This window comes from Puma concolor, chromosome A2, assembly GCF_028749965.1.
Source record: "Puma concolor isolate L17-30 chromosome A2, mPumCon1.1.hap2, whole genome shotgun sequence".
NCBI classification, from domain to species: domain Eukaryota; kingdom Metazoa; phylum Chordata; class Mammalia; order Carnivora; family Felidae; genus Puma; species Puma concolor.
The window spans coordinates 171,008,406-171,033,493 of record NC_141668.1 but is presented as its reverse complement, the minus strand read 5'-3'; the positions used below and the strand labels follow the sequence as shown (position 1 = coordinate 171,033,493).

General features: G+C 58.4%; 1 protein-coding gene across 6 annotated transcripts in view; it reads left to right on the top strand.

Moving 5' to 3' along the window:
* Positions 1–25,088, top strand: part of DOT1L (DOT1 like histone lysine methyltransferase) — a 63,982-nt gene that overhangs the window by 7,531 nt on the left and 31,363 nt on the right. For 3 of the 6 annotated variants that reach the window (XM_086699605.1, XM_086699604.1, XM_086699606.1), the window contains exons 2-7: positions 9,484–9,527; positions 18,467–18,541; positions 20,600–20,663; positions 21,993–22,221; positions 23,024–23,118; positions 23,476–23,538. In XM_086699605.1, coding sequence (XP_086555731.1) covers positions 9,484–9,527; positions 18,467–18,541; positions 20,600–20,663; positions 21,993–22,221; positions 23,024–23,118; positions 23,476–23,538 — 570 coding nt within the window. Of the gene's footprint in view, positions 1–9,483; positions 9,528–18,466; positions 18,542–20,599; positions 20,664–21,992; positions 22,222–23,022; positions 23,119–23,475; positions 23,539–25,088 lie in introns of those variants that run through there. The other 3 variants (XM_086699609.1, XM_086699608.1, XM_086699607.1) reach the window with 2 other exon arrangements.

The window sequence follows — 25,088 nt, the reverse complement described above, 5'->3', positions numbered from 1 at the left end:
CTGCTCACGCTCTGTCTTTCAAAGATGAATAAAAGTTAAAAATTTTTTTTTTAATAAATAAAAAGTATTAAGAAAATAAAGTGGTCAAGAATGAGCATTCATTTTGTCACAGGACCTTCTCTGCTCAAGTGGATGGGCCTGTCAAAGGGAAGCTTCTGGATAAAATTTAAGGTGACTATTAAAATAGCAAATTGTCCACACTGAGTTTTAAGATGTTTAAACAGATTCAGACTGTGATATGTTCCTTAGTGTGAGCGTTATGTTACATGTTTTTCTTATTTTTGTGTTGAGGAATATAGAATTTTAGCTGGGGAAAGGTACCGTGAAGTTCATGGAATCATTAACATGTGCAAAAGATTTCAAGTATGCTATATATTTTTTAAAGATTAAAAAAAACTTTTTAATGTTTGCATTTATTTTTGAGAGAGAGAGAGAGAATGCGCGTGCGAGAGAGCATGAGTGGGGGAGGGGCAGAGAGAGGGAGACACAGAATCCCAAGCAGGCTCCAGGCTCCGAGCTGCCGGCACAGAGCCTGATGCGGGGCTCGAACTCGCGAACCGTGAGATCATGAGCTGGGCCGAAGTCTTACACTTAAGCGACGGAGCCGCCCAAGCGCCCCCAAGATTTTCTCTCTGAGTGACCTCTGCACTCACCGTGGGTCTGGGACTCACAGCCTCAGGATCAGGAGCCGCGTGCTTTTTCTGGGCCTGCCGGATGGAGCCCCAGGTGTGCCATGAGTGTCTTGGTGCCGCTCCTGCCAAGTCCAAAGGCGGCCGGCGGTGTCTCCCTCAGGCGGATGGGGGGGGCCTCCCGGGGAGGGCGGGCTGAGGGAAGGGCCCAGCTGCACTGCAGCGGGAGCTTCTGGGTCCGACCTCCCTGTGCAACTTTGTCCGTTTTCCTTGGAAGAGATTTTGAACTTGAAAGCACGTTGCACAAACAGAACAGGGTTCCTTTGCGCCTCACTCAGCTCCCGTGACACCGGGATCAGAGCAGAGCCGGCGCTGAGGAGACCAGTGACTTCACCTCCCGTGTCCCTGTCTGCTCAGGCCCAGCTCAGGGTCCCCTTTGTGTTCAGTTGTCGTGTGTCCTCAGCTCGAACCTGCCGCTGCTCCTCACGTCCAAGGAAAGGCCGGCACCCGTTCCGACCTGCACGCCTTGTGTGCCCTGCAGAGAACGGCCCGTCCTTACAGAGGGGCTCTCGTGTGGGGTCGGAAGTGGTTGTGTGTTCTCGGCGGGTGTCCCACCGGCACGTTGTTGCCACTTTCCCCCTCCCCCTGCGAGGGGCGCTTCGAGACTGTCGGGGACCCTGGTCCTCGAGTTGGCCCATGGGCTTTCTGGCCCGAGGGGGGCCTGGCCTGCAGCACTGGTGTGGTGGGGCTTTCGCGCCCCCCCCCCCCGCGCCCCCCCCCCCCCCGCCCTTCAGCTGCTCCTGCATCCGCTTTGGGTCCTGCACGCGTCCTGCTTCTGCACTTTGAGCCTCCATGTGGCTCCTGGGTGTGTATGCCGTCTCCAGGCCACAGTCCAGTCTATCTGGTCTGTGAGCCAGTACCCTGTCACTCGTGTTCCAGAACCGGCCACCAGGAGCGCCCCCGGGCTTTGTCCTGGGCCCTTGGCATGCCTGTGCCCCTTTTTGGGACACGTCTTGGCTGCCTGCTGTGCCAGATGTTTGGGCTCACCTGTGTGTTCTCTGCGCTGGCCCTGGAATCAGCCCTCCCTCCAAGGAGCCCGGTTCTTTTCAGAGCCCGGTGGAGCGGGGGACCGGTGCTGAGGCGCGGTGCTGTAAACCCGGATCTTAAACCCATGCAGCCCTCTTCATTGCTACGGGGGCCGGGGCTGTCTCCACACGGGTCCTCGGGGGTGGAGGGGACCGCCCTCCTGGCTGTGGCCGTCTTTCTGCGGGGCGTGGGCGGGTGGCTCGGGGTGCTCAGCACCTGGGTTCAGAGCTGGGCTGCCCCGCCCGCCCCAGGGTCCCTGGTGCCGCTGCAGAAGCTCATTCCGTCAGTAACTGCTGTCCGCGGCCATGTCCGGCTCTGTGTGCTGCTGCCGCGGGAACTCCGCGCTCCCGGCCGGCACTCTTGGTTGGACTTCCACGTTCCCACCTGTGTCCTTCTCCCTGCCTTCGGTCAGAGGCCTGCTCCTCCTGGGCTGCTCCTTGTCTCCTCTCTTCCCCCCGAGTCACCCTGTGAACACTGGCTGTTTACTGTGTGTGCCCTGGGGGTCTCTGTCTTAGTTTGCTTGGACTGTAGTAATAGAACCCTGTGGCGGGAGGGGGGGTGTGGGGGGCCTTTCATGGCCAAGATGACGGCTGGCGGCATTGGTGCCTGGGGAAGGCCCACTTCTGGCCGGCAGCCCCACCGTCTCGCCCTGTCGTCACATGACACAGAGCACTCCAGTCCCTTCGTCCTCTTAACAAGGGCACTAATCCCATGGGGGGTGGGGGCGGGTCCCATCCACCGTCCCATCCACCGTCCGTCCCACCGTCCCTCGTGACCTCACGTGACCCTCCTCACCTCCCAAAGTCCCTGTCTCCTGACCATTCTGCTGGGGTCGGGGCCCTAACATGGGGATTTGGGGACACAAACGTTCTGCTCCTTACAGTCTCTCTGTCTTTCCACCTGTCTTTCCAGCGGCCCTGAGAGTGCTTCTGCGTTGGTGTCTTTGTTTGCGGTCGTCGTCTTTTTTTTTATTTTTTATTTTTTATAACATTTATTTACTTTTGAGAGAGAGGGAAAGAGAGAGAGCGTGCGCGCACGCATAGGGGAGGGCAGAGAGAGAGGGACAGAGGACTGAAACTGGGCTCTGTGCTGACAGCAGAAAGCCTGACGCGGGACGCGAACTCACCGACTGTGAGACCGTGACCTGAGCAGAAGTCAGGCGCTTAACCGACTGAGCCACCCAGGCAGGCGCCCCTAATTTGGCTTCTTACCCTTTGAAGTCTGCTGGCTGGAGACCCAGCTCACTAGGCCACGCCTGGCTCCCCTGCCTGCGATGGCCCTGGCTTGGCCCGGTGCTCTGTTCTTAGGAGGCCTGTGACCCTCGTGCAGACCTCAGCTGTGGGCTGTCCTCTCCTCAGGTATGGTTGGCGGGGCTGGCTTCCACTGCCCTCCTGGAGTCTGCAGCGAGGGCACCTGTTGTTGCCACCCTGCTGTCCCCTTGCCGGGGGCGTGCGGACGTGTGGGGCTGATGGTGGACCCGGCTGCCAGGATTCTCTGCTGCCGCTGCTGCGTGAATTCACGCGTTTCCACGTGACAGCCTTCCCCTTCTTGGTGCTCGGACCCCGCACGTGCCGCATCGCGCTGGCCCGCTGTCCTCGCCACCGCTTGCAGCCCCGGCCCCCAGGTGCGCGGGCGTATAGGCGGATGGATGAGGCCGAGCGCCCCAGCCGGGCCCCCCGGGCCCTGTGCTCTCTGCCCTGCTGGCCTCCTCCCGGACTGAGTTTTCGGGACGCCTGTTGATTTTGCCGTGTCCTTTCTCACCCTCCGGCAGACATCTGCCGGCCAAGCTGGGCCGTGTCCCGTCACCCACCTTCATTCTTGTTCTCCACTCTGGGAACTCTGTCCACTAGCCGCCTTCCTGTCCACGGCAATTCCCACGTCACGGCGTGCGTGAGCGTAGCCTTCTGTGTCCTTAGGGCTGCGGTTCGCAGAGTGGGTCCCCCAGCCAGCAGCCTCGGCATCATCTGGGAACTTGTTAGAGACGCAGACCCCAGACCCCTGACTCTGAAACGTTGTGGGTGGGCCTCATCTGTACTTGACGAGCCCTCCGGGGGGTTCTGGTGCCTCCCAGGACCTCTCGGGGTCTGCCCTGCTACCGTGATCCCTGATGGGAGCGGACGGTGCTCCTTGGGCGACATTCTTGTCGGAAATGGGGATCGGGAGAGTGGAGTTGGCGGGTGGGTTCGTCGCAGTAGTACGTCCGCAGAGCGTCCACCGCGGGCTCCCCGTGTCATTTTGTCCCCCTCTTGGTCTTCCCTTGCCTCCGCGCCCTGAGCACAGAGCCCCCGCCAGCCGTGTGGACGGATGCGCAGAGTGAACGAGTCGAGGCGGTGAGGGGGGAGGGCATCAGACGCCCCTGTGCAGATCCCTTGCGGTGAGACTCGAGGGGTGCTTGTTCTTAGCTTTGTCCTCAGGACGTAAGAGGAGGCTGGGCTGGGGCCGAGCACGACAGCGGGGGATCCCCACACCCGCGCTCTGTCCGCGGTGTGTGCTGGGTGGTGCTGAGGACAGTAGGGTCAGGGTGTCTGGAGGAATGAAGCCGGGGCCTCACATCAGCACCCGACTGGGGAGCTGGGTGATGGCGTCATCTCGGTGTGGTGACTGCTCTCTGTGTGGTGTGCACTCGAAGACGTGAGTGCTTGTACTTAGCATGGACGTTTGCGTGCGCTCCCCAGAGGAGGGGACCCAGTGAAGGTGAGTGCCCGTTGCCAGCTTTCCTAGGTAGCAGCGTTCGCCAAACAGGTGTTACGTGGAAAAACGTCTCTGGTTGCTTCATTTGGGCGCCCAGATGCGCTCAGTGATGAGAGAGCGGGCCAGTCCCTGCCGCAGCAAGCTGACGTTCCTGCCGTGGGCCAGCGCCAGGCTGGGGGTCCCCACAGGGAGACCGGGCCTGGGGCACAGACCTGGGATTCTGGGGCTCCTGGGACGGAGGAGGAGGATGGGGGAGGGCTGTCCCTGGGTAACAAGACAAGGGCCTCTCCTAAATCCAGGCTTCCTCGGAGCTGTTCTCAGTCCCCCCTTCCCGGTCGGCGTCTGGCGTCTTCCCTGAAGGCCCGAGGAGTAGGAGGAGGCCACGTCCAAGAAGTTGGATTTTCTGAATCATTTATGGCGATCGGTGCTTCTTAAATGACACAGCTCACAGCTGCCAGTGGAGGCTGGCCAGTCCCTGAAAGGGTCATTCTGCGATCTTTGGAGCCATAGTTGTCAACTTTTTTCCTTCCTTTTTTCTGCTTAAAAAAAATTTTTTTTAATGTTTATTTGTTATCGAGACACAGAGAGCACAAGCAGGGGAGGGGCAGAGAGAGAGGGAGACGCAGAATCTGAAGCAGCTCCAGGGTCTGAGCTGTCAGCACAGAGCCCGACGCGGGGCTCGAACCCACGAACCGTGAGATCTTGACCTGAGCCCAAGTTGGACGCTCGACTGACTGGGCCCCCCAGGCGCTCCTTTTTTTTCTGCTGGATTTCCTCTTCTCACAAACAAGACGAGCCCACATTCCAGGCTCCTCCCCACGTGTGCAGGATTTGGTGTGAGACAAGTCAGCTGGCAGGCTGTGGCGGGTTCCTGTGAGGACAGAGGCCTGGGTGCGATGTGAGCCCAGCACCCGCATGTGCCACCGCGCCACAGCTGCTCGGGCTGCTCTGTGCCCGCGTCCGCCTGGCACCCAGGGGCTTCGCAAGGGTGTGCAGCTCGTTTCGTGACTTTGTGGTGAGGACTTGAATCAGGCCCTGTGGTGAGGGGCATTTCTAGGGTTTTTCTCCTAGGCAGTGTGCTCCCAGGCAGGTTTGTTAGCCTTAACGCCAAGTCTGTTTCGGTTAGCTACGGCTGCATAACAGATTACCCCAGATTTAGCAGCTGGAAGCAACACAGTCTACTAGGTCATGATTTCTGTGGGTCAGGAGTCCGGGAGCAACTTAGCTGCATGGCTCTAGCTCAGCGTCTCCCACGAGACACCGTGGTGTGGTCGACACAGACCCACCAGGGCCGCCTCGTCTGAACGCTGGACCAGGTGGGAGGAGCTCTTCATGCCGACGCCCTCCGTTGGCGGGAGGGCTCAGCTCCTCCCCACATGGGCCTCTCTGTGGGGCTGCTTGTGACCTAGCCGCTAGCTGGCTTTCCTAGAGTGTGATCCGAGAGAGAATTGGTGGAAAGTTCTAGGCTAACTGCCCTCGTAGACCTTGCGATACAGTATGGCGTTTTCTCCGCTTTTCAGGGTCAGTCCGTGCAGGAGTCCGGTGAGCTCTTGCCAAGACTGTGTGTCTGGGTTTCGTTAAACGTTACTGAGCGGCAACAGGGCAGAATCGTCGTGTGAGAATCTTACGAACTCCGCGTTTTCCTACTGAGGTCGGGGGCGGGGGGTGCTTTTAATGGTGGGGAGCATTTCTTCTGTGAATGTTTTTGCTGTTAACAGCTCTTTTGAGGTGTAATTCACATACCGTACAACTGACCCATGTAGAATGTCATATTCACAGACTCGTGCAACCATCGCTACTGTGAATTCCAGAACTTTCCATTACCCCAAAAGAAGCTCCATCCCCATCAGCCATCACCCTCCCAACCCTTCCAGGCCCCTGCACACAGGTGTTTGGACGCGTGCTGGTTGTTTTGGGCGTCCGTATACTTGGGGGTGGAGTCGCTGGGTCCCGTGGATGTTCTAACATCACAGGAGCTGCCGGGCCGCTTTCCAGAGTGGCTGCTCCACGTGACATTCCCACCAGCCAGGTGTGAAGGTTCCTACTCCTCCTCCCCAACACTCAGGCCTGTCACTCCCATTCTAGCTGTCCTCGTGGTTTTGATTCGGGTCCCATCCTGGCTCAGCTGGCAGAGCATCTTTTCGTGGCCTCGTTAGCCTCGTCTGGCCACCGTCTGGCCACTGGAGCATTTTCTCTGTAACCGTGTCGGTGTCAATATGTTTTCGTGGCTTCATTTGTCATTTTGATTTGAGCTCTCCCGAGTTCTCTGTACACACAGGCACGCGTCAGGGGTACTGTGGGTTTGGTCCCGGGCCCCCAGAGTAAAGCAAGCGTGTCCATAAAACGACTCACGCAGATTGGTTTCCTGTGCGCATACAAGTTAGGTTTAGGCCACACCGTGGCCCACCGAGTGTGCAGCGGGATGACGTCTGAAGAAAAGGCAGCGTGCGTACCTTAAAGGACAAACGATTTGCAAAAACGCTCACCATCGCCTGAGCTTTCGGTGAGACTGACCGCTGATCTCCGCGGCAAATACCACAGTGATGAAGCTTGGAGGATTGCGAGAGTGGCCAAGACGTGCCACGGACTCCGCGTGAGCAAGTTGGAGAAAGGGTGCCGAGGGGCGCGCTCATCACGGGGTCCGCGCCGCCTTCGGTTTGTGAGAACGCCGTGCCTGCACAGGGCGGCAAAGCGAGGTGTGCCCGTGAGAGATAAGGTCCTTCTCCAGATGGATGGTTTGCAAAGTTTTTCTCTCTTTCTGTGGTTTGTCTTTCCACTTCCTTGATGTCCTTAAGTGTAATCGTTTCATTTGGATGAAATGTACCCCACCTGTTTTTCCTCCCCCGGAGGTTTACGAGGTCATTGTAGGGGTGGGTGTGTCGCTGCCCGGCAGGGACTCTGATTGGCCCTCTCACTCATCACCGAAGCCTGTGCCCTCATCTGCAGGATGGACTGGTACTTGGGAGCAATGGCAGCCACGGGTGGAGAGGGCTTGGTGCCATCTGAGCTCATTGGATGTGTCACCTACTCCCCTGCGTTGCCATTTACTCTCCCGAGCTCCGTGGACGCCTCCCGCTGCTGTGGCCATCAGACCTTACGCCTCTCTAGCGTCTGGATGGGGGGTGTGGACCTAGAGGGCCCAGGGCTGAGCGGACGGGCCGGCTCAGCGATGGGCCCGGGCGCTGCATGGTTGTGGCGAGCGGTCGGAGCAGCAGGAATCGTGGCTTCCCCCTTGTTCGCGATGCTGTGTCACCAAACAACAGGGAAATGCCCGCGAGGAGTTTGTGGGGACCCCGAAGGTAGAAGGGTAGATTCCTCCGTGCTCAGCTAAGAGGAGCTCTGTGTCCGTCGAGCCGGGAGGTGTGGAGTCGAGGCTGAGACGGCAGACGAGCTGCCGCGATTCCTTGTGTCACCGGCTCCTCATCCTGCACAGCCTCCTGGGGAATCGGGCCACTGGGCTGTGTTCCCGCCCGCGGGGGCCCAGAGAGGGTGGCGCAGGTGGGCGTGGGGCTCCTGTGTCCGAGGCTTGGGCTTTCTGCCGGCTCCACGTGCCCTCCCCGGAACACGGAGGCGTGTGGCGCTGGGCCTTGGGCCGTCCGTCCCCGCGGCCCGCGGGGCGGCTCTCCTTGCTGCCAGTTCCCGTGGTTCCCGTGAGACCGGTGTGACCTCTCGCGCCCAGCAGACCTGCCCCCCAGTTGTCTTCTGACACTTACCGCGAGGTGTCCGGGCCGCTGGTTCCCGTTAGCGGTCCCCACCCCGAGTTTCCGACTCAGCGGGTGGCACCCATGCTGCTGGTCAGGCTCCCCTCAGTGGGGACCCCTGGCCTGCGTGGGGTCTCCCGTGCCGGACGGCCCGTGACCCATCTTGCACCCCGCTATACGCAGGCAATTGATATTTGTCATTTGATCCTTCGTCCGTTGGAGGATAGCATTGAGAACGCTGCGAGCTTGGTTCTTTTACCTTAAAGAAAAAGTAGGGCTTAGCGCAAAAGGCCACACGGTGTGTGATTCCGTTCACGTGAAATGTCCAGAAACAGGCACATCCTGAGAGACAGAAAGTGGGTCGGTGGTTGCCGGGGGGACGGGCCGTGGCAGATAGTGGGGACGGGGTAGCTGTTTGGGGTGAGAAGAGTTCTGCAATAGTGCTTTGGTCACACAATTCTGAAAGTACCACAGCCACTGGGCTGTGTGCGTGGAGCGGGCGAGCCCCCTTCTGGCAGAATGCTGTCCCCAGAGAGCCGTGGCTACGAAACTGAGGTTAGGGCCCAAGGTCCTTGGGGTTGTTTCGACCATCACGGAGTGCGGGACGGGACCGGAGGCTCTGCACTAGGACCCGCCCCCCGCCCACCCCCTTCACCCCCCTCACCCCCAGGGTCTGTTGTAAAGCCTGGCCTGAGAGGTGCGGTCACTGCCGCAGAGCAGCTGTTCGCGGCTCTGAACCTGACCTCTCGGCACCGCGCACGCCTTCTCTGTGCCGCAGCAGGTGCGGTGCTCGCATCAGAGAAGCAGCGTGCCAGAGAAAGGCCACTCGCCGCATCTGGTCCTGCTTTTTTCAAGGTCTGGGGTCAGGGCTGTCCGGACCCCGGTGAGAGGCCTGGAGCGAGCCCTTGGCCTCCTCTGTGAGGAAGGAGCAACAGTGAGCCCCCCGCCGCCCCGCCCCGTGTGACAGGCATTGTGGGGACCTGGCGTGATCAACTGTGGGGTTGGGAGGTGTCTGCGTTCTGGCGGGAGGACCGCCACATGAGCTTTCCCCGTGGTTGTGGTGCTCGTGTTTCCCCATTTTACAGATGGGGAAACAGAGGCCTGGAGATGTTCAGTAGCTCAAAGCCAGGCCCGTGGCTTCCAGGCTGTAGGAGCACATGGGGGCTGTGGGTGAAGAGTCAGCAGAGGTGGGGGTGCGAGGTGGGGAGAGAAGGGTCGGGGCATCGACGTCACCCCGGGTCCCTCCTCCCTGCCCGCCTGGGAGGGAGTGCCACAGGTCCAGCTCGGGCCAGGGGCGGGAACTGGCTGGTAGGCCCTGCCTGGTCCCCACACCCTGTACCACCGGAGGGTGTAAAACCTGTCCCTTTGTCTTTCAGGACAAACACCACGATGCTGCTCATGAAATCATCGAGACCATCCGGTGAGTGTGCCACCTGCTGGGGTGGGTGAGGTCTCAGGGTGGGCCCCCCCTCCCCCTCCCCCTCCCCCTCCCCCTCCTCCTCCCCCTCCCCCACCCCCACCCCGTGCAGGCCACCCCACCTGTGCTCTCTGGGCATATGGTCTGGTCTGCGGGTTGACCCCACTTTGCCCTGCGTGGCTTCTCCTGGGAGCACCTCCGGAAGACTTGAGAGGCAGTGACCACTTGGTCAGAGGAGTCCGGGTTGTCCGCGTGTGGCCCGGAACAGGTCTCAGTCCTTCTCTGAGACTTGGTGCCTTCCTGTGGAAGGGGAGGGAAATGCTGAGCCGGCAGGGCCCTCGGGGGCTCTCCCCTCCTCCCCTCCCCCCCTCGTTTCCCTCTCCTCCCTCTTGGATTGGGTGCTGACTCAGCTTTCCTGCGGCTGCTTTTCCCCTCCGTACCTGGGACGGCCTTTTGCTGGCCTGTCCTGCGTGCGAGTGGAGAAAAGCCCCCGGGCCCTCCTGGGCCAGTAGGTTGGCGACCTAGACAGGACCTGGGGGAGGCTGCCAGCCGTTCTGTTTCTCGTGGGCCTTTTCTCCCGTGCTGGCCTGGGGTCTGGAAGGACGTCCCAAATGCTGTTGTGGCTGGACCGCTTCTTGTCTACGTGTTCTACGGTCAGAAACCCCGTTCTTCTCTGAGCTCCTGCAGCAGGGCTGTTGTTGTTTGTGCGTGGCTTTGACCTCTCTCGCTGTGTTGTCCCTCAAAGGCCGTAAGCATACAGCCACCCCCCAGGCCACAGCCGAAGTCTGCATGAACTTGCTGAGGCTGCTGGCAGGACGGGGCTGGTGAGAAAGCCAGGACGTGAGGTCCGGCTGTGACGGGAGTGCTTTCCCTGCCGCCTGGCGGGGCCACCGAACCCCCGGCGCTGTGGCTGCCTGAGCCCGTTTGGTTTGCTCCTGAGGCCAAGCCGAGCCTCCTTGCAAGAGTGTTTGCAGTTTTAAGTGAAATAATCTGTGTAGATCTTGTAGGGTGGGCCTGAAACCAGTCAATAGCGTTAACTGGTTGGCTTGGTTTGATTTATGTTATTAAAAAAATTTTTTTTAATGTTTATTTGTTTTTGAGACAGAGAGAGACAGAGGATGAGCAGAGGAGGGGCAGAGAGAGAGGGAGACACAGAATCTGAAGCAGGCTCCAGGCTCCGAGCTGTCAGCACAGAGCCCGACATGGGGCTCGAACTCATAGACTGTGAGACATGACCTGAGCCGAAGTCGGACGCTCAACCGACTGAGCCCCCCAGGCGCCCCTGATTTATGTTATTTTTTAAAAAGTCTGCTGGTTAAGAAGTGGGAGTGTGGTGGTTAACACAGCGGCTCTGAGTCAGGTGGGCTGGAAGCCGTTTCTCGTGTGTAGGGCTGGTCACTTGTCCCTGGTGCTGGGGCTCAGCATCGGCTCTGCGGCCTTGGAGCCAGCCCTCTGTCTGCAGTCCCCTGTGGCCTCGTCCCCTCCCGAGGCCGTTCTGCAGGAGCCTCACATCGGGCTCCCAAAACGGCTTCACCTTCTTCCTTGCTGTCCCTGCAGACCCGTTCTGTCCGTTGGCAAGATGGTCAGTTACTTCAGTGTTCTTTCTCTTATTTTCCTTTGCGCGGTGGGGAATTTCCAGGAGATACGGAGGTAGACAGAGGGTATACTGAACCCAGGTTCCCGTCACCCAGCCTGACAGCGACCAGCTCATCGCCACCTAAGTGTCATCTGTACCTGCACACACTTCTAGTCCTTCCCGTAGATGTATGTTTTAAAAGTGCAGTTGCCGGGCGCCTGGGGGGCTCAGTTGGTCGAGGTTCCCGCTTCCGCTGAGGTCACGATCTCGTGGTTCTTGAGTTCGAGCTCCATGTCGGGCTCACCGCTGTGAGCATGGAGCCCACTTCTGATCCTCTGTTCCCCTGTCTCTCTGCCCCTGCCCCACTCGTATTCGCTCAAAAGTAAACGTTTAAAGAAAGATTATGAGAATTATGAAAATTTGGAATACAGTGAGCATACAAGAGCCACACACAGGTAAGGTACACGTTCTGACGGGCGTGGACGTGTCCACGCATGCGCAAGGCAGCCTCGGGAGCGGGCATCTCTGTCGCCTGTGCGGGCTCCCTCGTGTCCTCTGACCTGCGTCCCCCCACCGCTGTCCCCAGGCAGCCCGAGCTGCGTTCTGCCTCTGCAGGTTACTTTGCGTGTTCTAGAATTTTACGTACGTGGACTTGGTCAGTAGTGCTGTTGTTTTCTCCTGACTCCTTTCAGCACACGATTTTCGGGTGGTCGTGTTTCCTCTTTGTTTCTGAGGAGTTTTCCCTCGGGGGATAGACTGCAGTTTGTTGACGACTGTTCGGGTCCTGTTGGACTCTGGTGATTATGAACAAAGCCGTTGTGAACATCCACATGGGGGTCTCGTGTGGCCATGTCTTTGGTTCTTTGGGCAAATACCCGGGAGTGGGGTTGCTGGATTTTATGACAGCTTTCTCGAAGAGGAACTGCCAAGGTGTTTTCCAAAGGGATCCGCCTGCTTTGCACCACACCACCAGTTCAGGAACCTCTGTGTAGCCCCCCCCCCCGTGCACCAGCATGTGGTGTTGCAGTGGGTTGGTTTTGCGGTTTCTGATTTGAGCTGTGTAGTGGTATTTTAGTGTGTGTGTCTGTGTGTGTGTGTGTGTGTGTGTGTGTGTGTGTTTCAGTGTTTGTTTGTTTAGAGAGAGCTCAAGCAGGGGAGGGGCAGAGAGAGAGAGGGACAGAGAGAATCCCAAGCAGGCTCCACACTTTCAGCACAGAGCCTGACGCGGGGCTTGAACCCACGTACCGTGAGATCATGACCTGAGCTGAAACCAAGAGTTGGATGTTTAACCAACTGAGCCACTCAGGTGCCCCTCATTGTGGTTTCAATTTGCATTTTCCTAATCACTAATAATGTTCATCGCCTTTTGCCTGTTTTTAAGAACTGATTTCTTTCTCACTATTGAATTTTGAGTATTCTTTTTAAAAAACATATTTTCTTTAACATTTATTCACCTTGAGATAGAGACAGAGTGTGAGGGGCGGGGGGCAGAGAGAGAGGGAGACAGAGAATCTGAAGTAGGCTCCAGGCTCTGAGCAGTCAGCACAGAGCCCGACGCAGGGCTCGAACTCAGGACTGTGAGATCATGACCTGAGCTTAAGTTGGACACTTAACCGACTGAGCCACCCAGGCTCCCCAATAGCTTAATTTTCAATAAAAGTTCGACTTGTTCACATTTTTCTTTCATAAGTTGTGTTTTTTGCCTCTTAAGAAATATTTGCCTAAATATTTGCTCTTGAGCTCACAAGGGCTTTCTTGTATGTTTTCTAGAAGTTTTACAGCTTAGGTTTTCTTTTTAAATCTTTTCATCCATCTTGAGGGAATTTTTACATGTGGTGCAGTGTATGAGTTGAAAGTTTATTATTTTGCATATGGATGTCCACTGGTTCCAGCACCGTTGTTAATGACACTGTCCTCTCTCTATGAAATACCCTTGTCATCTTTGCAAAAGTCAGTCGACAGTGTAGGAGTTGGTTTATTTATAGACTTGGTTCTGTTTCACTGACCCCCATGTGTGTCCTTTGGCCAAAGAAGACCTTGGTTACTTAGCTGTATAGTAAGTGTTGGAAGTGGGTAGGATAATTTCTCTTTGTCTTCTTTTATTTATTTTTAAAAAAAATTTTTTTTTCAACATTTTATTTATTTTTGGGACAGAGAGAGACAGAGCATGAACGGGGGAGGGGCAGAGAGAGAGGGAGACACAGAATCGGAAACAGGCTCCAGGCTCCGAGCCATCAGCCCAGAGCCTGACGCGGGGCTCGAACTCACGGACCTCGAGATCGTGACCTGGCTGAAGTCGGACGCTTAACCGACTGCGCCACCCAGGCGCCCCTCTTTGTTTTCTTTTAAAACATTGTTTTGGTTATTCTACCTCCTTTGCATTTCCATGTACATTTTATTTTAAAGTTTATTTTCATTTATTTGAGAGAGTAAGTGGGAGAGGGGTTAGAGAGAGAGGGAGAGACAAAATCCCAAGCAGAATCAGCACGGAGCCCGACCTGGGGCTCGAACTCACAAACCGTGAGATCATGACCTGAGCCAAAGTCAAGAGTTGGACACGTAACCGACTGAGCCACCCAGGTGCCCCACATTTCCATATAAATTTTAGAATCAGCTTGTTGGTTTTTGCATAGTTTTGTTAGGAATTGCATTGAATCGATAGGTCGTTTGGAAAGATTTGCTGTTGCATTTTCCAGTATTGGGTCTTTCAATCCATGAACATGGTATATCTTTCTACTTACTTAGGTCTTTCCGTGTTTCTCTAGCAGTCCTCTGTTATTTTAGTGTGGCGTCGTGGACACCTTTTGTTAGATTTGTTCTCAGGCAGTTAAGCTTTGGGCACCACTGTAAATGGGATTCTGTGTTAAATTTTATTTTCCAGTTACCTGCTGCTCATAAGAAAGAACACACTTGATTTTCATACATTAACCGTGATCTTTTGCTAAATTTATTGATTCTGGTACTTGATTGGTAGATTTATTAGGATTTGCTGTAAGAAATAATTATATCATCTCTGAGTAGGGACAGTTTTACTTCTTCCTTTCAGTCTTCACGATTTTATTTCTTTTCCTTGGTCTTGTTGAGGTGACTAGGCCCTTCAGCCTTTCCTCACGGAGATGACGTAAGCTGTAGGTTTTTCACAGATGCCCTGTATGAATTTGAGGAAATTCCTTACTATTCCTAATGTTGTTTTTACTAGGTGCGCCCACAGCATTGTAGTTATGTTGAAAGAAACAGTCTGTCACTTTTAGGAGGAATGCTGACGTATTTGTGAGGGACACACTGGTAACATTTGTGGCCTGCTTCTGAATAATGTGGAACGGGTGTGGAAAACGGTTGTGACAAAAAGCGTCCATTCCTGGCAAGAGCCTCAGTGCCGCGAGAGGCACACGGCCTCTAATTCTGCCTTACTGTGGAGTGACGTTAGGCTTGACCACCCGGTTGAGGTGGCGTCCACCAGGCTTCTCTGGGGTGTAGTTACCGTTTCCCCTTTTTAATTAATACATACCTCGGGCGAGGTCCTGGGGAGCTATGCGGAGATCGCGGTTCCACTTGGACTTCCGCACCACAGGTGGACCTCACCTGCCGCCACTGCTTACTGCTGTGTTCTAGGCCTCATCCTCTCCTCGGCTGTTGATCAGAACTCCGTTTTCATGTTTCATCCCATGAGCCGTGATGCACTCCTGCTGTTACAACCTCGTTTCACATTGTTCCTGTGCTGGCCACCGAGGGCTCTCCGGTTCGTCCCATGTCCCTTTGGCATGCCCCCTGCCTTCCTGAGCACATCCTTGTTTTCTAGAACCACAGATGCTCTGGAGTCACCTGAAATCTCCCATGTTCCAAACCTTCGAATCAGCAGCATCTCTGAGGAGCTCTGGTTTCTTTCTCTTTTTTTTTTAATTATTTAAAAAAAAATTTTTTTTTTAACGTTTATTTATTTTTGAGACAGGGAGAGACAGAGCACGAACGGGGGAGGGTCAGAGAGAGGGAGACACAGAATCTGAAACAGGCTCCAGGCTCTGAGCAGTCAGCCCAGAGCCCGACGCGGGGCTCGAACTCACGGACCGCGAGATCATGACCCGAGCCGAAGTCGGACACTTAAACGACTGAGCCACCCAGGCGCCCCTATTTTTTTTAATGTTTATTCATTTTTGAGAGACAGAGCATGAACAGGGAAGGGGCAGAGAGGACACAGAATCCAAAGCAGGCTCCAGGCTCTGAGCCATCAGCACAGAGCCCAGTGAGGGGCTTGAACTCACGAACCGCGAGATCATGACCTGAGCCGAAGTCAGACGCTCAACCGACTGAGCCACCCAGGCGCCCCTGGTTTCTTTTATGAGAGAATAGTTTGTGCTGCTTTTTTTCTTTTTAATGTTTTTTAAAAAATTTTTTTAATGTTTATTTTTTGAGAGAGAGATAGAGTGTGAACAGGGGAAGGGCAGAGAGAGAGGGAGACACAGAATCTGAAGCAGGCTCCAGGCTCCGAGCTGTCGGCACGGAGCCCGACGTGGGGCTCGAACCCACAGACCGTGAGATCATGACCTGAGCCAGTTGGACGCTTAACCGACTGAGCCACCCAGGTGCCTCTTCTTATGTTTATTTTTGAGAGAGAGAGAGACAGAGAGACAGACAGAGCTCGAGCAGGGGAGGGGCAGAGAGAGGGAGACACAGAATTTGAAGAAGGCTCCAGGCTCTGAGCTGTCGGGAGGCCGATGCCAGGCCTGAAACCCCAAACCATGAGATCATGACCAGAGCCAGAGTTGGATGCCTAACTGACTGAGCCACCCAGACGCCCCAGTGCTGTTTTTTGAGATTGAGTTGTTTGCGTTGTCCTTGCTGAGTTGTGAGAATTCTTGACATATTCTGGCTGTGAATGCCTCGTGAGATACTTCATTACACATAGCGTAGCTGCTTGTGGTTTTAATGGCATCTTGACTAGTGGAAGTTTTCAGTGTATCAAATTTTTTTTTAGGTTTATTTATTTATTTTGAGAGAGAGAGAGAGAGAGAGGGAGAGAGTGCACGCAAGCAGGGTAGGAGCAGGGAGAGAGAGGGAGGGAGAGAGAATCCCAAGCAGGCTCCATGCTGTCAGCGCAGAGCCTGACGCGGGGCTTGAACCCGTGATCCGTGAGCTCATGACCTGAGCTGAAGTCAAGAGTTGGACGCTTAACTGACTGAGCCCCCCTAGGCGCCCTGTGTGTCAATTTTACAACCAGGTCGTCTGCTTCTCCAGAAGTTGCTGGGCTTGCACTGGGCACTACTCTGGAGTTGGCGGTTCAGTTTTGGGGGAAGGGCCACTTTAACAATGTGGAATCTTCTGTGAGCAGAGTTCCCCTTTTTTCGTCTTTACGTTTGCTCAGCAGTGTCTTACAGTTTTCAGTGTAGAGGTCTTACAAATCTTTCATTAAAGTTATTCCGGTGGGGGGGGGGGGCGTCTGGGTGGTTCAGTCGGTTAAGCGGCTGACTCTTGATTTCAGCTCAGGTCATGATCTCAGGGTTGTGAGTTCGAGCCCCACATCGGGCTCTGTGCTGGCAGGTTGGAGCCTCCGTGGGATTCTCTCTCTCCCTGTCTCTCTACCCCTCCTGAGCACACACTCTCCCTCTCTGCCCCTCCCCTGCTCATGAGTTCACTCTCTTTCTCTCTCAAAATAAATAAGTAAACATTAAAAAACAATTATCCCTAGGTATTTAGCTTTTACTGCTATTTTAAATGGCATTAAAAAAATTCATTTCAAAATGCTTTGTTGCTGACGTATGCAAATAGACTTCATTTTTGCCCATTGACCCCATGTGTTCTGACCTTGCTCAATCCACCTGAGTTCTAGAAGTTTCTATGTAAATTCCTTAGGTTAGTCTGTGTGTTAAATTGTGTGCTTGTGAATAGAGATGTTTTGTTGTGTTTCTAGTCTTTGTGCTGTTTTTTTTCCTGCCCTGTGGTGCTGGCCGAGCCTGGACTGAGTACTGGAGGGAAGTGTCTTTCACCTGTCCCTGCCCTTCTGGGGTCCTCAGTGTCGCACCGCTCGTCTGGTGGCCGCTGCAGGGCGCACACCTTCCTGTACCCTTGGGTCTCCTGACATCAACCACGTGTGCTGCCGAACGGACTGCGCCACGGAGAGGTTGCTCCCTGGGTCTGAGAGAGCACGGGGTAGTTGATGCTTGGAGGCGGGCGTGCCCCGCTGGCCCCGGGACTGTGAGCCTGAGGGGGTCTTGTGGGGAGGGACAGAGGGGGGAGAGAGAGGGAGAGAGAGAGAATGGATCCCTGCCAAGCAGGCTCTGTGCCGACTGTGGAGCCCGATTCGGGGCTGGAGCCCACGACCCTGGGATGGTGACCTGAGCTGAAATCAGGAGTCAGGTGCCCAGCTGACTGACACGGCTTGCTAACCTGTCAGCTAATATTTGTAGAGGATGTTTGTGTCTGCGTTCATGAGGGAAATTGGCCCGACGATTTCCTTTTTCTACGCGGAGTTTGCCTTACGAGGCTTTGTGTCCCTCTGGTTTGAGCACCGGGGTAAGGCCAGCCTCATTGGTGTCCCTCGTTCCTACACGTGTCAGGTCTTGGTTATTTGTGTGTTTCAAGGAATTTGTTCATTTCATCTAAGTTTGAAATCATAGCGTCCGTGTTTTATATGGTCTACAGCCGTGACGTCTCCCTTGACTTTCTGTCCGCGTTGCATCGCGATTCAACAAGGGTCGTGTCTTGGGTTCGTTGGTGTATTTTTGTGCCCCTTTTAGTCTGTAGGCTCCCCCTGTTTGTTGAAGAAACCCCCTTGTCTTGCGATCAGTTAACTCGCGAGATGATAGTTGCCTTTAGGGGCCTCTGGGTGGCTCGGTCTGACTCTGGATGTCCGCTCAGATCGTGATCTCATGGTTCATGAGGTCGAGCCCTGCTCTGTCGGCGTGGAGCCTGCTTGGGATTCTCTCTCTCTCTCTCTCTCTCTCTCTCTCTCTCTGTTCCTGTCCCTACCCCGCTCATTCTCTCTCAAAATAAATAAACAAACTTAAGAGAAAAATAGTTGCCTTTAGTCCACCCGCTGCTTTTCAAGCTCTGACCTGATCATGCACGCTTCCAGGCTCCGTCGCGAGCGAGCCCACGAGCCCAGTTACCGCCCCCCCCCCCCCCCCGCCCCGCCGTAGGCGACACCGACTGAAGCCACGGAAGCGTGTGTGTCACAACTTCGTCCTAAACTTTACGCGATTTGTTCTGAAGTGATGCCTCCCTTTCCTCTTGTGCATTTTGAGGTCGGTAATGAGGATTTGTTCTCGTTTTTGTCTTCAGTATTCGGGAGCAAACCGTGTTTAAGACCGTTGAGAGCGGAAAATAGGTGATCGTAACAGTCTTCACTGCTGTCTCTACACTTGTGTTTCAGGTGGGTCTGCGAAGAGATCCCGGACCTCAAGCTCGCTATGGAGAACTACGTTTTAATCGACTACGACACCAAAAGGTGAGCCGAGCTCTGCCGAGTGGTCTCTGGTCTGAGACTCCCTGTCTGGGTTGGCTGGCGCCTCCGTGAGGTTTTGTTGGGGGAAACGTGGATCAGACACCGGAGGACGCGATTGGGAGGGGCGCGTTGCGGGCGCTGCCCCTGCCGTGTGCGGGGCCAGCCCCGGCTGGCGGGTGCTGCCTTCTCTGTGGCCGCGGCCACCGCCAGCGGCGCCTTGGCACGGGCCTCCCCGGTCTCGGTCTCGGGCGCCGGGCCGGCTCCAGGCAGGGTCTCTGGGGTTCACCCTCCGGCAGCTTCTGGCAGTTTCCCCGCGGGCACATCCGGATGGGGAGAGTCCTGTGGGTGGGGAAGGGCGGGGCCGGCTCTGGAATGCCTGCCTGGAGTTATTTGTTTCTCTTCTTCCCCACTCCTGCCGGTTTAGCTCTGGGCAGGCTTGAAAGCGGCCTGCAGTCTGTCCGGAGGACTGGGTCACCTGCGGGCATGATAGCTGGGCCCAGAGGAGCCCCGAAGCCCCTCGCGGGGCCCGGCACCCCACTGTCGTTGACCTGGCCTCGCTCTTCCAGCCTGAGCCAGCCCTGGCCCCGTACCCCGTCCCCTGATCAGCTCAGCACTTGAGAAGCAAGGAAGGGGCTGTGCTCACCCTCCGTCGTCCCGAGCGCTCAGGCCCTGGGCTCTGGTGGCCTGTGCCTCTGGCAGCAGGGGCCCGGCCGAGGACTGGGGTACACCCCTCCCGATCCCAGGGCGAGGGTGCGGACGGGCGCTGACCCTTGGACAGGCATTTGGCCAGCGAAGCACACCGTCAGAAAAGGGTTGATTGCTCTGTGCCCGGCCAGTGTTTTTAAGGATTGTTTTCCTTCAAGGTGGTTTTCCCTTCCGTGTCCAGGTGGCTTAGGAGAGATTGCAAGTGGACACTAGGGGGCCGGTCTGGGGTGTGGCCGAGGATGAGGGGCAGGCGGTCGGTGAAGACGCAGGGAGGCCTGGGGCAGGAAGCTCGGGGTGCACACGGTGCGGCCATCGCTTCCCGTGCCCTGGGTGTGGAGGCTCCTCTCCCAGGCTCCTGGTGTCCTGCTCAGGGCGGGAAGCCTCCTTGCTCTGTGTGCGTTTGTGGGTGTTGTAGGAAGAGCCGGTGACTCCCCCTCCGGTTTGGGGCAGACACTTGGAGCACGTCCCCTCCGCACCGCTGACAGCAAGCGGGTCTTGTCCTCCGTGGGGCGTCCCGGGCCCTGTCACAGGCTGAGCAGCGTCCCTGGCCCCACCCTGTCGTTGCCGGAAGTGCCCCGGAGCATCCGCAGATGTCACGCAGTGTCCCCTGGAGGCAGAGTCAGCCCTGGGTGGGGGGTGGGGGCGGCTCCTGGGTTAGAGGATTTCACTGAAAGTCATACTTGAAGTAAAAATGGTGGGGTTTGGGAGAGTCTAGTCTCACCGACAGACTCCCAGCCCGGTTGTCCTTAGGTATCTAACATGTGCTACCTATGTCTTGGAAAGCGCTGGAAACTTTCTGCAGAGGCCGGTGTTGGGCGGTGCCCAGGAGAATCAGGGGGCCCTTGCTGCCGCCGGGTGGTCCCCAAACCCATCAAGTTAGGGCTGAGGCAGGGGCTGTTTCCGGCCAGGGAAGGAAGACCGTGTGGGGCTGGTGCACAGCCCTGCGGGGCAGTGGGTCCTGCTGGCAGGTCAGATGGGACTGCTGTCCGGCCCCGGGGGCAGTGACGGCCGGCCCGGGTCCTGCCCACAGCGCGACGTGAAGTCTGTGCAGGGCTCCTCACCTCCTCACCTAACACCTCCTGGGCGCGCCGTTGACCTTGGGTTTGACCCGGGAGCCTCGGCTTCCGCAGGCCGCCCCAAGCACGCGGCACGTGGCCCAAGACTGTCTCAGCCCCAGACTGTTGGCTCGGCCTCGTCGCCCACGCGCGGTTCTCCTGGGGGCCCGAGTCCTCCGCCTGCCCACCGGGGGGCAGGCTGGCTCTGCCTGGCCTTGGGCTGTCCCTCCCGAGAGGCCGGCTGGGCCCCCACGCTCGTTCCGAGCTCCTCCGTGACCGGAGCCTTTCCCTTGCCTTCCAGCTTCGAGAGCATGCAGAGGCTCTGTGATAAGTACAACCGCGCCATCGACAGCATCCACCAGCTGGTAGGTGGCCTCTGCCCTCCCCCCCACGCTCGGCTCCTTGCCTGGGGCCTGTGCTGGGCTGCCAGACCCGGCTGCCCTCACGCTCCCCGGGTGGTTTTAACCACACGCCTCCCAGAGCCTGCAGGCCACCTGGAGTGTGGGCTTCCTTGAGAGGCGTCTGCAGGGGCGCACGAATGTGGTTTGGGTCTGGGGAGCTGCTGTCGGTGGTGGGGTGCGTCCTCGGGCCCTGTGTGCCCAGCGGTCATCCCCAGGCTCGCGCGCACGCGTACCTTCCCGCTGGTGCCCCGTCTCCGCAGACTGTGACAGGCGGACACGCTGAGGAGCTTCCCGGGGCTTCTCCTGCCCCTCGGCCAGCAGTGTTGTGAGCATCTCCCCGCCCTCCTGGGACATTCTGACTGGGGAGAGGCCTGAGGCTCTGTCCTCGCTTTCCTGACCCACCATGCTGGGGCCTTAGGAGGCCTCGCCTGGCAAAGAACAGAGACAGCCGGGCCAGGCCAGGCTGCGGAAGCAGTTCCAAAGAGCGCGTCACTCCTGTTTCCAAGGACGTTCTGCTGTCCAGACAGTGTGGGCTCTTGGTCTGGGTGGGGGCTCTCCGGCAGGAGCCTTGCTGTGGGGAGGCTGTGGTGGGGTGACAGGCCCTGTGGCACCGGGGCCTGGGACAGGGCAGTCATCCCCGTTAGTAGCAGTGATGGGGGAGGGGGATGCTGAGTCAGTCGAGTATGGTCAGGCCTCGGGCCTCCTGTGCAAAGGGACTGGGGCTCAGAGGTTCTTCTGGGGTCAGCTGTGTGGCACTCCCACCCCACTGCCTCAGTTTTGTCCTGGGCAGGAGGCGGGGCCTGAGGTTTGGGCCGGGCCGTGCGGTCTCCAGTCCCCCGCACAGTGGTGGCCTGGCTCCAGGCCGCCCTGTGGCTCTAGGTGGGAAGGTCCTCGGGGATGCTCTGTGCCCCAGTCCTGGCTGCAGGTGGCTGTAGGGCAGCTGCTGTGCGTCGGAAGGGGGTGGGCTGTGAGGGGTCAGAGGACCCACTGCCCCTTCGGGCCCAGCTCCTGTCCCTGAGGCAGAGGTCCCGGCCATGGGGCCCTAAGAAGGGCCCACAAGGCGCTAGCCTTTTTGTGGCTCCCGGCCCACTTCTCTGCCCAGCCAGGCTCCCGGGTAAGGGCAGAGAGCTCTGAGGCCAGGGCTGCGGGGCCCGCACAGCTAGCGGCCTCTGCCGTCTCCTGAGGGGTGTGGCGCCCAGGACGGCACATACGTGTGAGCCTTTAGCCGGCTCGGGCGGAGTCCGCGGTGCCGGGAGGACCGTCACTTGTGACGTGCTCCCTTTGACGCCCTAGTGGAAGGGGACCACTCAGCCCATGAAACTGAACACCCGGCCGTCCAACGGGCTCCTGCGGCACATCCTGCAGCAGGTGTATAACCACTCGGTGACGGACCCCGAGAAGCTCAACAACTACGAGCCCTTCTCCCCGGAGGTGTACGGGGAGACCTCCTTTGACCTGGTCGCGCAGATGATCGACGAGATCAAGATGACCGAGGACGACCTGTTTGTGGACCTGGGCAGCGGTGAGTGCGGGCAGCCTGTGCGGGCAGCACGCCGCCTCCCTGGCCCCCGGAGGCAGAGCGGGTGGCTCGGTCACCACCCCCTGCTGCCCGCAGCCCCTCGCGGCAAGCCCCTGTGGCCTCTTGAGACCTGGACGGCTGGGCCTGCGTGCGTGCGGCCCATTTGTCAGGACGCACGGTCCGGAGAGCCTGTCTCTGGTGCGCGGGGCCTGCTCCCTGCAGCCCTGCGTCAGAGCCCACCCCCGCCACGCTGTGGCGCCGACGGGGGTGGGCTCGGGTGGCCGGAGCCTTCGGGGTGCTCCCGCGTCTCGTGGAGCCGTGTCTCGCGGATCACTTAGGTCTCAGGAGAACAGCGTCCTGACGCGGGGGCCGTGCGGTGGCCTGTGTGTGTGAGGCAGTGTGAGTGAGACAGCCGTCCCGTCCGCGGGTGGGGGCTCAGCTCAGGGTCTGTGTCCCTAGAATGTCCTCAGGGACCTGGGAGAGCCTGTGGCCTCTGCCTGTTGACCCCCACGGGCAGCACCAGGGGTAGGTCGCGCCTCTGACCCAGGGGCCGCGTCTGTGACAGCACCTCTCCCTTCCCCCCTGTCTCCCTCTCTCTCCCCCTCCCTCCCTCTCCCTCCCTTCCTCCCTCTCTCTCCCCCCTCCCTCCCTCTTCCTCTCTCTCTCTTCCTCTCTTTCTTTCCCTCTCTTTCTCTTCCTCCTCCTCCTCCTCCCTCTTTTTCCCTCCCTCTTTCTCTTCCTCCCTCCTTCTCTCTCCCCCTCCCCCTCCCCCTCTCTGTCTCTCTCTCTGTGTTTGTCTCTGAAGGAGTGGGCCAGGTCGTGCTCCAGGTGGCCGCGGCCACCAACTGCAAACATCACTACGGCGTGGAGAAAGCTGACATCCCAGCCAAGTACGCGGAGGTGAGTGACCCTGGAGTACGGTGCAGGGTCTGGCTCCTGTTGGCCATGACCTGCGGGGCACAGAGAGAGGACAGAACAAGGCGGGTCTCCGTGTGCTCCCCACAGGGCGGCCCGTGCCCTCCAGAGGTGGCTGCCCGGGGAGGGGCCAGTGGGGTTGGGGCAGCGCCTCTGTCTTCGGAAACCCCTTTAGAGTGTGTGGTCCGGACCCGTGGACCCTGCAGGCCCCGGGCTGTCCTGGGGCTGCTTGTCAAAGGGGTCGTGTTGAGGCCCGGTCCACGGGCGGCCCTCTGCTTGCCTCGTGGGGGTAGGAAGGGGCCGCGGGGAGCCGCTGACGGCTGTGTGGTCGTTCCCTTGCAGACCATGGACCGAGAGTTCAGGAAGTGGATGAAATGGTATGGAAAAAAGCATGCAGAATACACAGTGAGTGCCATCGCTCCATGCCCCTGCGGCTACCGACCCAGCTCCATTTCCGTGCCTCTTCCTCCCCCTTGACCCGCCGTTCTTCTCCCCTCCCGGGACGGGACGCCCTCCCTGCCTGTCCCGGCCCTGCGTGGGGCGCGCGAGTCGTCACCGGCGTGCCGCCTCCCTCTCCGGTCTCTTCCACCCTCTCTCTGGGCCGCCCGGTGGCTGCGGCCCCTGCGCCTGCCGTCCGAGAACGGGGACGGCTGTCCTCTCCCCCGGCCGCTGAACGGAGTTCGTCGTGCGTGTGTCTCCAGGCCCCCGCGGGCTCTCGGGGAGCCCTCCTTGGTGTTCCGCACGTGTCTGCGCCAGCAGCGGTGCGAGGCTGGGCTGTGGGGTGTGGGTGGGACGGCCTCTTCCCTCACCTGCTGGCCCGCTCTGGGGCACCTTCTCCTTGCCTTCGTGGCAGTACGTGACCCCGCCCGTGAGTCCCGCCTGGCGAGGCTCGGCTTTGGGGCCGCACACGCCCCCGGCTCTCCCGGCTGCCGCCCCTCGGCCTCCGTTGCTCGGCCCCGCCTGTCGATGCCCAGCAGGCTCCTTGGCCAGGGTTCGAGGCCCCTGGCCTCCATCTGCCTCCGCCCGGGCACCTGCATCACACCTCGAAATGTGTGTCTGGGCCCGTGACCCCGTCCCTCACTCTCTGTCTTGCCGCGGACACACCGCTGCCCTGTAGTCTCCCCGTACTGGGCTGCCGCGGGGACGGCACAGACGGAGTGTGTCTAAGCCGCGTCTTTGACTCTTCTCTCATCCCAGGTCATCGCCTAGCACATACCCAGAGGTTGAGGCCCCGATCGCTGAGGTCCACTTGGCTCTGCGGCGGGGGCCCCGTTGCCCCTCCGTTCCGTGTTCACTTCTTTCCCTCTCCGTAGTCACCGGCCCCAAGCGGGCCGTCGTGGGGCGTGGGCTTTGAGCTGCTTGTGTTAGGGAATGAGGATTGGTCACGAGATGACAGGCTGGGGCGTGGGGGGGGCTGGAGGCGGGGAGGCTCCCTCTCCCTTAGCACCGCCTGACAGCTGCTGCTTTCACGCTCGTGCCTCTGCTGCAGCGTGGGAAAGGCACTCCCCAAACCAAGGTCACCCACCCCTGCCCCTCGGTATTTTCCGGGCGTTCTGGGGAGTTCCGTGTTCTGTGCTTGACGTGTAGAGCTGTGAGGTGTGAGGTCGGCTCCCGGATCCTTTCCGGGCACGCAGGCCCCGTCCTTGCAGTCTGCCCTCGCCCCGGTGCTCTGCCCGTGAGGCGTGTCGCACGCCAGTTGAGTGTTTCTGGCCGTCTGTCCTGTCCCGCTGTCCGTCTCCCTCACCAGCCCGTGCCGGCCGCGTTCCCGTGGCTCTGGAGTGCGTCTGCGCTCCCGCAGCGCCCGGCCGTCCTCTGACGTGATGCTTGTCTTTGCCTTGTCCAGATAAACCCGAGAGTCCGTCTGGGGTCGCCCATCACAGAGCACGCTGGCTCGGGGCGGGGGGGGAGCGTGTGCATCTGCCCGTTGGGTCGGGAGGAAGCAACATCTTGCTGGT